This window comes from Danio aesculapii, chromosome 18, assembly GCF_903798145.1.
Source record: "Danio aesculapii chromosome 18, fDanAes4.1, whole genome shotgun sequence".
In the NCBI taxonomy this organism is placed as follows: Eukaryota; Metazoa; Chordata; class Actinopteri; order Cypriniformes; family Danionidae; genus Danio; species Danio aesculapii.
In genome coordinates, this window is record NC_079452.1 from 7,879,771 (window position 1) to 7,895,798 (window position 16,028).

The window sequence follows — 16,028 nt, forward strand, 5'->3', positions numbered from 1 at the left end:
GATTTATGCAAAAAAGAAAATTGAAAAATATATTAATCAGATGAATTTTTACAGCAGTTTAATTCAGTGGATGTTTTCATCCCTATAACATAAAAGGGTAGTAAATTTACCCAGAGTGTATCGTTGAGTTATTTAAAAAATTTCAAAGCATTTTCTCAAAATATTTGTCAAAATAAGATTTGTCACCAAAAATCATTCCGCTAGCTAAAACACAGAAAAAGTTATGGGCAAATTAAGACTCAAAATTAGCCCAGATGGATGAAAACATCCCCAACAGTACATTAGGGTTAAAAGTTGAATCCAACATTTTATTTAAAATAATAATAATTCTCCCGTCAGTGATGTGCAAAGATATTTCTGATATCCTAGAACAGGGGTCGGGAACCTTTTTTCGGCAAAGAGCCATTTCAGATTTTTTTGGCAAATGCATTTTTTCAAAGAGCTATTAGGGATATATATGAAGCATCACATTTTAAGCAAGTCCATGTATTAAGAAAGGAGAATTTATAGAATTTCTTTCTTTTTGCCATCACCACTTATGAATGATGCTTGAATTAACGTGCAAGGTTATCATAGAAACTGTATGTTGCATGCACTTTATTGGTGTCATGATTCAAGTTAATCCACAGCGCCACACACGTGTATTAGATGAAACATCCTTTTATTCTCATTCTTATTCATTTTGCTGTAAAAATATACAATAAATAGGTAATTTCAATTGTATTTTCAATAGAAAACTGATTTTTAGTGACAGTTTTCATTTTTTATTGAAGGGAGACAGCTGGAGAGCCACATATTTTTGGTCAAAGAGCCACATGTGGCTCCCGAGCCATAGGTTCCCCACCCCTGTCCTAGAAGGTAAAAAATTCATTATAGCTGTATTTGAAGAAGCCTTCAAAATGAGCCATCCTTTGTTTCAAAATCTAAATAATTCTAAAGTGTTTGAATGAGTGTGTGTATATGTTTCCCAGTGATAGATTGCAGCTGGAAGGGCATCTGCTGTGTATAACATTTGCTGGATAAGTTGGGGGTTCAATCTGCTTTGGCGACCCCAGATTAATAAAGGGACTAAGCCGAAGATAAAATGAATGAATGGATATAAGGTTTAGAGTTTCAAATGTATTTTTGTTCTGCCAACTAATTATGAAATTTCTTTCAAATTTAAAATTATAATAATTTTAAAGATGTCCTAAAATTACATTAATTTATTCATTAATTTTCATTTCGGCTAGTCCCTTTATTAATCAGGGGTCGCAACAGCAAAATGAAGCGTCAACTTATCCAGCAAATGTTTTATGCAGCGGATACTCTTCCAGCTACAACCCACCACTGGGAAACACTCATACACTCTTGCATTCACACCCACACATACACTACGGCCAATTTAGCTTATTCAATTTACCTATAGCACATGTCTTTGGACTGTGGGGAAAACTGGAGCACAATGTAGCATCGTTAGACATTGATTTTAGGTTGTTTTTAGGTTGCATTGGAATGTAACCAAAATGCAACATTGGTCTGATGTTGGACATTGACATCGGCCTGACGATGGGTTCGGACATCAACCTTATTTTCATTTCCAATCAATGAAGGAGGCAGCCTATGAATTGGAACACAGATTATATATTTGAGATGTCTACAGAAATGTCTACTTTGTGTATGAATGCAGGTATTACCCCAGCGGAGATGCTTTTGCCTCTGGATCTGATGATGCCACGGTAAGTTCTTCTACATTGCAACACCAGTTAAAACCATCATATTATCTTAAAATACTAATCAATAGAATCAATGATTAAAAAGGATTACCAGAAGAGTCACAATCAATAATGCAAATGGTGTTGTCTTGTGCCCACTGATTAATAATCCTTAAATGAATGATTTAGTAATTAGTCTTAATTGATCTTTTGATCACTTGATGATACTGTTAAACAGATTGAGAGACATTCAGTGTGACAGAGCATTAACATATGTGAGTGTATTTAGTTTAGCTTTTGTTATATGCTTGGTCAAGGTCTATTCAACGTGTCTACAAATCAAATCACGTAACCTGTTAGTCATGATCCAAATGATCAGTGAGGTGCTGTGAGTCTGTCTCATGTGAACCGTGAACTTTTGTGTTGTTTCAGTGTCGTCTGTATGATCTGCGGGCTGACCGTGAAGTGGCCATCTACTCCAAAGATAGCATTATATTCGGTGCTTCTAGTGTGGACTTTTCCCTCAGTGGTAAGAAAAGCAGCCCTTAAAGGGATAGTTCACTCAAAAATTAAATTTGACTGGCTAAGTATTTACTCACACAAAAAGTGGTTACAAACCTGTATTAGTTTTTTTTTATTATTTTGTTGAAATCAAAGGAAGAGATTTTGCAGAAAGCTGAAAAGTGGTAACCATTGACATCCATAGTAGGAAAGCAAATACTGTGGAAGTTAATGGTTACCCGTTTCCAGCTTTTTTTCAAAATAGCTTTTTTTTTGTGTTCAATATAAGTAAAAAAAAAAAAAACAGGTTTGGAACAGGTGAAGTTTAAGTAAATTATGCCAAATTTTTAATTTTGGGAGAACTGTTACTTGCTAAGTTTAGAGCTTTCACCATTACAAGTACTGAAATATAATAAACAATCTTTCACAAATTATCAAGCAGTCTGACAGGTATTCAGCCTGTTTCATACAGTGCAAAATTTTTTTTTTGTTATTTTATTATCAGTGAAATACTTGAATTAGTTTTATGCTCTATTTTTATTTTAGTTTTGATATAAGGTTTAGAAGGTGGCGCAGTGGGTAGCACGGCCGCCTCACAGCAAGAAGGTTGCTGGTTCGAGCCTCGGTTGGGTCAGTTGGCATTTCTGTGTTGAGTTTGCATGTTCTCCCCATGTTTTTGTGGGTGCTCCGGTTTCCCCCACTGTCCAAAGATATGTGAAATAGGTGAGTTGGGTAAGCTAAATTATTCATAGTGTATGTGTTTGAATGAGTGTGTGTATATGTTTCCCAGTGATAGATTGCAGCTGGAAGGGCATCTGCTGTGTATAACATTTGCTGGATAAGTTGGGGGTTCAATCTGCTTTGGCGACCCCAGATTAATAAAGGGACTAAGCCGAAGATAAAATGAATGAATGGATATAAGGTTTAGAGTTTCAAATGTATTTTTGTTCTGCCAACTAATTATGAAATTTCTTTCAAATTTAAAATTATAATAATTTTAAAGATGTCCTAAAATTACATTAATTTATTTATTAATTTTCATTTCGGCTAGTCCCTTTATTAATCAGGGGTCGCAACAGCAAAATGAAGCGTCAACTTATCCAGCAAATGTTTTATGCAGCGGATACTCTTCCAGCTACAACCCACCACTGGGAAACACTCATACACTCTTGCATTCACACCCACACATACACTACTGCCAATTTAGCTTATTCAATTTACCTATAGCACATGTCTTTGGACTGTGGGGAAAACTGAAGCACAATGTAGCATCGTTAGACATTGATTTTAGGTTGTTTTTAGGTTGCATTGGAAAGTAACCAAAATGCAACATTGGTCTGATGTTGGACATTGACATCGGCCTGACGATGGGTTCGGACATCAACCTTATTTTCATTTCCAAACAAAATGCAACATCCCACGACATTTGGGCACAACATCAATCTAACATGATTTGTGCCTGCTGGGTAGATTAACTTGAAGAAAATGAAAAATATTTCCTTGCCAACTTTTGTTATATGTACTGGATTGTTTACCTTCAGTTAACACTTTTATTTATTTCAAGATGCACGTTTTATGTTTAGATCGATATACAATTTAAGTCAGAATTATTAGCCCCCTTTGATTTCTTTTCTTTTTTAAATATTTCCCGAATTATGTTTAACAGAGCAAGGAAATGTTCACACTATGTCTGAGTATATTTTTTCTTCTGGAGAAAGTCTTTGTTGTTTTATTTCGGCTAGAATAAAATCAGTTTTAAATTTTTTTAAAACGATTTTAAGGTCAAAATTATTAGCCCCTTTAAGCTATATTTTTTTCAGATTGTCTATAGAACAAACCATTGTTATACAGCAACTTGCCTAATTACCCTAACCTGCCTAGTTAACCTAATTAACCTAGTTAAGCCTTTAAATGTCACTTTAAGCTGTATAGAAGTGTCTTGAAAAATATCTAATAAAATATTATTTACTGTCATCATGGCAAAGATAAAATAAATCAGTTATTAGAAATAAATTATTAAAACTATTATGTTTAGAAATGTGTTGAAAAAAACTTCTCTCCGTTAGACAGAAATTGGGGGAAAAATAAACAGGGGGGCTAATAATTCAGAGGGCTAATAATTCTGACTTCAACTGTACCATTTCTGTTTGAGTTTTTTTTTTTTTTTTTTTTTTTTTTTTTTTTTTTGCTGTTGAACACATGTAATTTCAAAAATATTGGAAACCGGTTATCCTTGATGACCATAGAATTTGTTTATTGTTTAAGTCAATGGTTGTCAATTTCCAACATTCTTCAGTTTATCTTCTTTAGTGTTCATCAACAGAAAAAGAAACTCATAAAGGTTTGGAATCACTTGAGGGAGAGTAAATAGTGAATAAATTGTCATTTTTTTGGTGAACTGTCCCTTTAATGATAATAAGACTGACACACAACAATTTGATAGTTATTACAATTTAGAAAAATCTGTTGCATTGATCTGATGCAGTAAATGTCTTTTTCCCCCAAAAAATATCTTAATATGCTCAACTCCCTGCAAGAACATCAAAAAGCCTCTGTTTTTGCTTCCATTGAAACTCATGAATTGTTTTGGATCTTGATGACTTGCATTGTGTAGACAAAAGCAACTGAAGCAATCCTCAGAATATCTACATTCCCCAGAGGGTCATGAAAGATACTTCAGATGCTCAGCTATTCCTTTTATGTGTATCTCTCCAGGTTTGATATCATTGATGCCAAACGTGATATGACATGTTTATGAGTCATATTGCTGTGCATGAGATTCTTATATGAAAACTATTGACCATATTCTGCAATATGGAAGCAAGCTATTTTATGCAATTTGTTGCACTTCCAAATAATTTGCCTCTGTGGGAGAAATGACTTTAGAAATAACAAAAGTGTCAGTAAATGATCAAACTACTTGCTCTACAAACCAGTATTCCTGACAGTACATAAAAAAAAATATATATATATATATATATAATTTTGCCCTGACATTTTCCTTTGTGCAGTGTCCGTTAAATTTTTGGCAAAAAATGGCAGCTGTGGTTGCCAGAACTTTACCATTAAAAATGGGTAGATATCGTAAAATCAAATTTAACCATAAACTACCGTACATCAGTAATTTATAGTATTATACACCAGTGTTTTGAAGTACAATCATCTACACATCATACCTTTTGCTACACAGACAAAAACACAACCACAAGCATATGGTAATGAGAAAATCCAAAGCTCATCACAAACAACTTTTCCCAGAAGAAGAGAAACATAATAATTTATAGAAGGTGCTTCGTCATGGTGACACAGATAAAAAATAATGCTATAAACATTATTTATCAACATAAGATGTTACATTAAACTGTAATGTACATTGCTGATGACAACAAAACTAAAAATTAACCATAGTAATGTCAACAAAAAGGCATAAAAAGCAAAGTGTCATGCTGGGAATACTGGAAAGGTCAATTTATGGTTATTAAACATATACACCACCTGACAAGTCTTGTCGTCAATCCCAGGTGTAAAAGCAACAAATAATAACTTGACATCTAGTTGAAAAGTGGCAGAAGGTAGATTTTTCCGATGAATCATCTGTTGAACTGCATCCCAATCATTACAAACACTGCAGAAGACCTATTGGAACCCCCATGGACCCAAGATTCTCATAGAATCAGTGAAGTTTGGTAAAGGAAAAATCATGGTTTGGGGTTACATTCAGTATGGGGATGTGCGAGAGACCTGCAGAGTGGATGGAAACATCAACAGCCTTAGGTATCAAGACATTTGTGCTGTCCATTAAATTGCAAACCACAGGACAGAACCTGAAAGCAAAGAAGGTCAAGGTGCTCCAGGATTGTCCAGCCCAGTCACCAGACATGAACATTATTGAGCATGTCTGGGGTAAGATGAAAGAGGAGGCATTGAAGATTAATCCAAAGAATCTTGATGAACTCTGGGAGTCCTGCAAGAACGCTTCGTTTGCCATTGCAGATGACTTTATTAAAAGGTTATTTAAGTCATTGCAGATATGTATGGATGCAGTCATCCAAGCTCATGAGCGTCATACACAATATTAATTCTTTTTCCACTTACTTTATATTCTATACCATACATTATTTCTGTTAAGTGACAAGACTTTTGTCTTAGCAAAATCATACCTTACTGTCCTAATTAATTAAGAACCAAGGCATGATCATATTTTATTTTGCTAAAATAAGCGTAATCTAGAGGCCTTTGCCTTTCATATGAGCCACTTCTGATACCAAATGACCAACTAGAAATCTAGTTATTATTTGTCATTCCTAAAACTTGGAAAGGCGACAAGACTTGTGTCAGTTAGTGTATATATTAAGGAAACTTACTGTTAACCGGGTTACAGGTTTTTACTGTAGTTTTTTTTCAGCCATTTTTACAGTGAGCATTGTCTCTATGTTTTTAACACCATGCAGTCTGCCCCTCTCTTGTGTCTTTAATAGACAGGCCATATGGTTAATGGTGACAGATATCTCCTGCAATTAAAGCCAGCATTTCTAAAGAATGTTGCTTAACAGAGTCAAATGACAGAACAGGCACCAACTTAGCATGTGTCTTAGCATGTGTCTCAATAGTCAGTAGCTTTTGACATACTACTGCAGACCTTGTGTATATATGTTTTAGTAAACTGTATTCAGCTAAGTGCAAATTAACTAACATAAATTTAGTTTCTACTTATATTGGGGGCAGGGTTGTTTAAAGAAATAATTAAGCCCATCCCAGCAAGCATTTTTTGTTTTTTTTAAAGATGTCTAATAGACGTCTAAACATACAGTAGTCGTTTTGGCTAAAACAAGTCCAAATCTAATAGACGCCTATGAATAGGCCAAAACTAGACTAGTCATCAAATAAACAGAAATGAATGACTACACATATAAAGTCTGAATAATCTAAATTTGACGACTAGTCAAATAGTTTGGGCTATTCTTAGATGTCTATTAGATTTTCACTGACTGCCCAAGTTTAGCTTTGTTTTTGCCAAGCTGTCTACATTTAGATGTCCATTAGACGTCTATTAAACAAATATGTTTGCTGGGTATCTTAATCTTTTTTTTAAATGTCAACCTAACATATCATAATGTAAAAATATGTATTATGTTATTGTTTTAGGCATTTTTAAGATTAAGATAAGCATAAGATTATAATATATTACTTTTTTACTCAACTCATAATTGATATAATTAAGGTACTGACATATTAACAGATTTAAAAAAAGAAACATCAACATGACAATTCTGTCATCGTTTACTCACACTCACGTTGTTCCAAACAAGTGTGATGGACTCTGTCACTATGAAACTCAAAAAGAAAAGTTTAGCAGATTCTATTTTTGGTATGAAAGGGGCTCAAAAATGACAAAATATCCTTAAATATACATTTTCTAAATCTGAACCTGTCCTATTTTCTAGTGCAAAAATCTAAATATAAATAATGTGCATTTATTTAAAAATTGGATGGTTGTACATTTAAACAATGTTAACTATTTTTTGTAAATTACACAGTATTTAACTGTAATATGAACTGTATTTTACTATATTTTAAAGTTGAATTGTGGCAATTACTGTATATTTTACAGTGAAGATATTTAATACTGTAAGTACAAATACAGTGCAGTAAGTATCAATACAGTATTTTTTTAATTAATTTAATATTAAAGGGCACCTCTGATGAAAATCATCTTTTGCAAGCTGTTTGGACTGAACTATGTGTAGGTATAGTGTATCCACAGTCATATTGGAGTAATATAAAGACAATAAATCTCTTAAAAAATAGGACGTTAAAATAGGATCCAAATCTCTCCCATTTTGAGGCTCACAGCAACGTGATGTAGGAGTGCGGTGTCCTTTCCCACCGAACTGATTGACAGCCGCGTATTAACATGTTTCTATAGTAACGCCTATAATCATATCAACAAGGTAGGACGTGTGCAAAGATACTGGGATTAAAAGATCTGTTCAGCTCTCTGTGATCATCAATCATCATCAAATGTGATCAAGAATGAGTTTTCCGAGTTTAAGCGTTTTTAAAACAGAGCATGTTTGTAATGAATTACAGCGATTTTACTGTCTTTATCCCCACAGCTGCATGTAAGTATATAATTCTTATAAAAGAAGACACTTCAATCCCAGTTTGTGGATGTTAAACCAGGTTTATTTAGTACATTAAAATAACATATATCCATAAAGCAGTGGATATTAATGTGTATCCTGTCACATTTGCCATGCAAAAACTGCAAAGTTAAACGAGCTCGCTACGTGTGTGTGTGCATGAACTTTGTAACAACATTGTGTGTGACTCATTGAAAGGCTTGAATTGACACAACAAATACATCAAATAATCATTGGGAAAGTTCTTACTAAAGTATTTCTTATAAACGTTACGTGAGATCTGCTTCCTTTATTACTGTCACTATGCTGTTTATCTGATGCAGCCGAGCCGGAGATTGAGGCACACTCTGACAGGCATGTGTGAATGGTGGGCGTGGAGAACTAGCGGTAAAGGCACAGGCACCCAAAACAGCTACAATGTGTTCAGAGCAGAAAATCGAATATTCTAAAAGCTATTATAAATAATGTAATGGGTGTTTTAAGCTGAAAATTTGCACATTCTGGAGAGACAAAAGACTTATTTTAAATCTTGAAAAAGGAGTAAAATAGGTGCCCTTTAATATTTAATATTATTTATATATACAGTTGAAGTCAGAATTATTAGCCCCCCTTTGAATTTTTATTTCTTTTTTAAATATTTTCCCAAATGATGTTTAACAGAGCAAGAAAATTTTCACATTATGTCTGATAATGTTTTTTCTACTGGAGAAAGTCTTATTTGTTTTATTTCGGCTAGAATAAAAGCAGTTTACATTTTTTTAAAACCCTTTTAAGGTCAAAATTTTTAGCACCTTTAAGCTATAATTTTCTCGATAGTCTACAGAACAAACTATCATTATACAATAACTTGCCTAATTACCCTAACCTGCCTAGTTAACCTAATTAACCTAGTTAAGCCTTTAAATGTCACTTCAAGCTGTATAGAAGTGTCTTGAAAAATATCTAGTAAAATATTATTTTCTGTCATCATGGCAAAGATAGAATAAATCAGTTATTAGAAATTAGTTATTAAAACTATTATGTTTAGAAATGTGTCGTAAAAATCTTCTCTCCGTTAAACAGAAATTGGGGAAAAATTTAATTCAGGGGGGCTAATAATTCTCACTTCAACTGTATATATTAATACAGCATTTTTGCTGTAACTGATTTACAGAAAGTTTCTGACAAACTGCTGCCAGTAAGTTACTGGTGATGCAAAAGGAAATTGTTTACGGTGTAGCAAAATTTTCCATTTTCTTATCGAATTGTATTTTGATTTTTAGAATTTGTAGATATTTGCAAGGGGAGCCAAAACATAAAGAAGTGAGAGAACATTTCACCTGTTTGCTTATATTTAAATATTCTTTATACTGAGCGATACTATAATTCACAGTTGGATGCACAGGATACAATCAAAGACAAAAACAAACAGCCGGAATAGTTTTGTTCTGACTGCACTGATACTGTCTTAAAGGTACAGTTTACCCAAAAATGAAAATTACCTCATCATTTACTCACACTCAAGTGGTTCTATGGAAGTCAAGTGCTGTTTTCATTTTCAACATTGTTCCGTTTCCTTAGTGTATAACAGAAGAAAGAAACTCAAACTGGTTTGTAACCAGTGAGGGAGGAGTACCGGTATATGATGACAGAACATTCATTTTTGGATGAACTGTCCTTATTACATGGGTGAAAAACAACACAATTACAGTACCTTGAATCAGCACTGAATGTTGTTATAATATATGGTTGGTGTGGTTTCCCTTTTGACTCATTACTGAAGAAAATTTTTAAATACTAAAAATCACACACCTTTAAAAAGGTGGAGGACACTAATCCACTCTATTGTCTACTATTAATCTGCTATAAGACTAAATTGAGCTTGTTTCCTAGATGGGGATTTTTGAGGAAGCACTGCTAGCTTAGCATAGATTATTGAATGGGATTCGACCATTTTTAGCATCTTGCTCAAAAAGCATTTAGTTAGCATCTCTCATTATCAACATTAGCTTCTCGCTCAAAAACTCCAAAAAGTTTTGATAATTTTTCTATTTAAAGCTTGACCCTTCTGTAGTCACACCTTGTACCTACTAAGACAGACAAAAAAGTAAAGTTTTGGGAAAAAGGAAATGAAAAGTAAAACATTAGGTCAATATGACTATGAACTTTCTCCCCGTGTTTTTCCTCGGGTGCTCCGGTTTCCCCCACAGTCCAAAGACATGTGCTATAGGTGAATTGAAACCAAATTGGCCGTAGTGTATGAGTGTTTCCCAGTACTGGGTTGTAGCTGGAAGGGCATCTGCTGTGTAAAACATATGCTGGATAAGTTGGCGGTTAATTACGCTATGACGACCCCTGATGAATAAGGGGCTAAGCTGAAGGAAAATTAATGAATGGTTATGAACTATATTCTCATTCCGGTGTAATAGTCAATGAACGTTGCTGCCATACTACAACTGCAGCAGGCACAATAGTGTTACACAGCGCTGTTACCTAGATGAGGACTATTTTTAAGTGGGTGTAATATCCTTACGCTTAATTATATCATCGAAATAAGACTAGTTTTTACAATATCGAACTAGAAAATAGCAACTTGTAAAATTTTATGTTGGTCATAGAGTATAAGAGTTACAGAAGTTTCGAGTTTTAAATAGGAAAATGATCAAAACTCGTTTTTTTGAGAATGATGCTAATGGTCTAAAGGCTGATTTATACTTCTGCATCAAGCGCACGCGTACGCTACGGCGCAGCCTACGCGTGGACGCATAGCCCCTCGCCGTGGCCGTCGCCGTCACTGACGCGCACCTCTTAAAAAATGTAATACCGCTGACGAGTGTGGGCGGAGGTGAGAGCCGCGTGAGCATGATGCAGTGGGTATTTAGAAGTGTAAAGTCCTGTGAAGCAGCTCCGGATGGAGGTTGCTGTTTTGTGTTTACCTTATGATTAAAGTTGTTGCACGTCTGCCGGTTCTCTCCTCAAAATTAGCGAATTTGAGCAACTTGTACATTAAGGAAGCGTTCAGAAAAAAACAAAACACCAACGAAGGAACTCGACACAGAGAAACATAGACACTGCCAGCTAGCGTTTCGGAAGTGTATTGCAGAGCAACAGAAACAGCGTGCAGAAGTATAAATGCACGGCTATGTGCAAGACTTGCACTGTAGGTCACGCCGATCACTTGACGCAGAAATATAAACCAGCCTTAATCCGATTCAATGATTTATGCTAAGCTAAGCTACAAGCATACCTGCCAACATTTGTCCCTGAAAATCCGGGAGATCGGGGAGTTAGGTTTGGGGGTGAGGTGTCTGAATAACACTGTTGAGAACCGGGTATTGAAATTACTGGAGTTTTTTGAAAGAAATAACAAAAACGAGAGGGTGGCGGGAGATGGGTCTGAAATACAGGAGACTCCTGGGAAAAACGGGAGTGTTGGCAGGTATGGCTACAAGTGTTCATGCCAGATCAGGAGATTGGTTGAATGGATTCATAAAAATTGTGTTTCAAATGAAAAGATTGATTGATTCTTTTGTATTTTCCACAGGTCGTTTGCTGTTCGCAGGATATAATGACTACAACATTAACGTCTGGGATGTCCTGAAAGGGACCAGAGTGGCAGTTCTCTTTGGTCATGAAAATCGCGTCAGCACTGTCAGAGTGTCTCCTGATGGCACTGCATTCTGCTCAGGATCATGGGATAACACTTTACGGGTGAGGGTCCACTTTGAGTGAAAGTCAACTCAATCTCACAGTAATCCGTAACTTTTTTTAAATTCGCATTAGCACATTCGTAGTGCATTTTAGAATGATTTGCTCATCCCCCAATCAGAGTAAGAGTTAAGCCTTGGTCACACTACATTTTGACTTTGAAAATTCTGTTGTACAGTGTTGTGAAAATCTGTGGAATTAAACAAGATGATTAGACATTAAAAAGCAAGCAATTGGTTCATATTTAAAATTACACTGTGTCCTAACAACATGTGATTAAAGGTATCTTTTCCATGTTAAAATAGTAGTAAGTAGTTTTTGTTCTAGCCATATGCGACTTAGTGACTACGACGCGTGAAATTTCTATTTTAGAAACCATTTCTATTTCTGCCACGCCGCAGCAGAACAACAGCATATACTACTAAAACAATGATCATCTCAGGTACTGATTTGTTCTGTGTTAAATGCTGGCTAGCAGCCACTCAGTAGCTTATTAATAATGTTCAAAACATTTAATGTGAATTAATTAGAAAAGCCTTTATCCTTTTTCTTGGGAGTGCAGTGCCTGCTATTTAAATATTTCTGTCATGTTGTGTCGCGTTTGGTAAAGACAGACAAATTGCTTGCTGAAATCTTGTCGCATTGCGTGTTGTTAGGATACAGTGTTAAGGGTGGGGTTTGGGACACACCTCTATTTAAAAAAAAAAACACACATTTTCATATGCCTATAAAATTGAATGAATTGGCCATTTCTAACAATTCATTAAATAGTTTTGTTTCTTGGTGAGATTTGGGTTGGGAAAGTGATTTACATTAGATATAGAAAAACATTTTTTTCCTCTTTACTGGCATTAGGGACTAAGTATAAATAACAATAAAGGGACTGGTTGCGGTTGGTAGGTGTTTTACACCATCATATCTATCTGTCTCTTGAGAGCAGGGGAATTACGCAACATAGGTCATGGATTCCCCAGGCTTGTTTTTCTTTCTAAAGTTCATAATAGTAATGAAAAGAAACTACTTTGTTCCTCTTTTGTAAATTATGGGCACATATGGATTATTTTGGTTTATATTTTGGCTTAATACAGATCTCGTTTCTTTGTTGCAGATCTGGGCTTGAGGAGTCGTGCGAGAGGAGATACTTTCACTTCTCAGTATCAAAGCACACATGGCGACCGTAGGGAATCTTATCGTTACAGACTTTTTTAATATCTTAGCACAATTACATGTCTCTTTCTTGGCTTCTCACCAAAATATATATACATGAACAATAATAAAATATAAAGAATACGATTTAGAACAAGACATTTTTTTAATTAAATACCTTTTTAGATATTTTTATCAGAGTATGTATTTAGAAGCGTAAAGTTTAGCATTATTAAATCATAACTATATCATCATAAAGTTTGCTTGCACTAGAATGATGAAAATATAGAAAAGTGTTTCATGTGTTTTTTATGTGAATTATGATATAGATTACCAAAATCAACAATTGATCACAATAATCTGATTGCTTAGTTTGTCCACATCAGTATTGTTACTATTTTCCTGATGAATTACACTTGTTTACCATTGCTTGTTGTCTATATACTGTAGTTTTTGAGTGTTGCCATTGCATTTAATAAAATGAAATGCACTTTCATGTTTTTTTTGTGCTTTTTAGGGTTAAATGTGTGATTGTGAGTGTGAAAGGTTGAGTGTTAAAGGGTAAAATAAAGACATGAGTACATTTTAATGAGCACAACATCAAACATGTCAAAAACAAAAGAAAATCCACTGAATCGATGAGGACTGATTGGGATATTCAAGAATCCATTTTGATTTATAAACAGAGAAATAAGTAACATTTATGGACACAAATTTGGATTATAATACTAATAGCTGAAACAGAAAATCAATCTCTATCATTCATTCATTCATTTACCTTCAGCTTAGTCCCTTAATTCTATCTATCTATATATCATCTATCTATCTATCTATCTATCTATCTATCTATCTATCTATCTATCTATCTATCTATCTATCTATCTATCTATCTATCTATCTATCTATCTATCTATCTATCTATCTAATCCGTCTGTCTGTCCGTCTGTCCGTCCGTCCATTCATCTGTCTGTCTAATCTATCTATTTAGCTATCTATAATAAAAATAATGATAGTAATAACTTAACAAAACAGTTTTTCTCAGTCACTTTTGTTCTTTTCTCACAAAACTATTTAGATTTGCACAACAGTTAATGCATTTCTCAAAACAATTAGTACAAACTGCAAAACCTAGCTGATAACCTGCAAAAGCGTGTCACTTGCTCAAAATGGATAGTTCATTCCTTAAAAGCAAGTATTCATGTCTATGAAAGTGCCAGTGTCATCAAGATGAAAAGTCCTGACACTATTGTTTATGAACAAAATAGTCAAATGGCTTTGTAATTTTTCACTGTGACAGTTTAGTAAATTTTTTCCAATGCAAAAAAGTCAGATTTTGGTGACACTTCCTGAAAATGCTCAAGACAGCACTATACACTATTTGCACAGCCATTTGAAAACTACAGTAAAGTTAGACATCACTACATTTAGTGAGGTATCTGAGTACAACACACTAAATATATGTTTTAAATTTTTACTGCATATGCTCTTTGCAATTCTAATTTATTCACAGCATTATGCAAAAGAATAAATGCACCCTTATTTACAACAAACATAAACTCCCTTTAAGTAGAGCTGTGCACAACTGTAAACAATATTGCAGTACATATTGGAACTGAAACTACAGCATACATAGGTCTGTAAATCATTCATGAAATTGTTCGTTTTAGAAGACATTTTCAGGGAAAGAAAGATTTTACAAATTTTATAAAATTAGTTTGACAGATTTTGACAACTAGTTCAACATTTTTGTATGTAATGACTCAAGTAATGAAATGAGGACTATTAGTTTCATATGGAATGACTCTTCAGCATACACAAGTTTAGTTAATTTTGACTGACATGACATAAGCAAATGATATTGTTATAAAACAGCAGAGAGTTGTATAAAAGCAATTGATGAATATCCAAAAGCATTCACAATTTGTTGGAAGGAATGAGAAACTGCTACTATGATGTGCACAAATGACTGATTGTTTTGAGAAATGCATTACCTGTTGTGCAAATGTAAATAGTGTTGTGAGAAATTCACCAAAGCGACTGAGAAAACAGTAAACAATAATACATATTAATATAAGGAAAAGAACAGGAAAATAAATAAAATAATCATCAGTGACACTACTGAAACAATTACAGTAATATTCAAAAAATCTATATTTTTTCCTGTTTTTAACCAATCTAAGAGATTTAATAAATGCTTTTATTTCATTTGGAAAGGAATGTAATAATGGAAAGGAAAGCTGCAAATTTTAGAATTTTTGTTTGAGAATAAAATTTCCCAAAACAAAATTTACAAAAATTAATAATATAGTTCTCTGATATATGTGTAAACATTTATAGGAACAAAATTATTATATTTAGTAATTGAAAAGGATCAGAAGTGTTACCTGATTACCTACAGTATATGATCATAATATATAAGCTATTCCAGAGGTTTTTAGTTTTTATTTTCACACTGGATAAATAAGCCAATAAGTTTTCATCTTCAACAAAAAGAAGCATGAACTATCAACATCCATATATTTTTCCAAAGTACTATTTACGGGTATGTTTAATAAATGATCTTAAAATCAACCTCTTTTGTTTCGTTGGTATTCAGTACTCCTGAAGTAACATCCAGGCTTTTTCCAGTCTATTAAATGAATGAAAGATGCCCAGTAAAATCTGCCTTTATAGAATCATCATACTTTTGGGAAAATGTTGAATCTATTATAACATTCTTATATTAGAAATATTGAAAAGAAAGCACAATGGGATGCAGCGTCATGACGCAAGGGCGTGGTTAACGAGCAGAGGCGTGCTTTGCGTAGATAAAGGCCAGTCAAATAGGGCGGAGTGAATGAAGATCGTCTCCTATGAG

The 16,028-nt window shown here is 34.1% G+C and overlaps 2 protein-coding genes across 2 annotated transcripts in view; both read left to right on the top strand.

The window, feature by feature from the left end:
• gnb5b (guanine nucleotide binding protein (G protein), beta 5b) overlaps positions 1-13,631 on the top strand; it is a 36,340-nt gene extending 22,709 nt beyond the window's left edge. Inside the window, exons 8-11 of the mRNA XM_056478342.1 lie at positions 1,670-1,718; positions 2,127-2,223; positions 11,862-12,028; positions 13,134-13,631. Of these exons, the coding sequence (XP_056334317.1) occupies positions 1,670-1,718; positions 2,127-2,223; positions 11,862-12,028; positions 13,134-13,145 (325 nt within the window). The 3' untranslated portion in view covers positions 13,146-13,631. The remainder of the gene's footprint in view (positions 1-1,669; positions 1,719-2,126; positions 2,224-11,861; positions 12,029-13,133) is intronic.
• Positions 13,632-16,007: 2,376 nt separating this feature from the next.
• The window catches only part of bcl2l10 (BCL2 like 10), a 10,094-nt gene continuing 10,073 nt past the window's right edge, over positions 16,008-16,028 (top strand). Inside the window, exon 1 of the mRNA XM_056478783.1 lies at positions 16,008-16,028. This exon is cut by the window's right edge and continues 57 nt beyond it. Within this exon, the coding sequence (XP_056334758.1) occupies positions 16,008-16,028 (21 nt within the window).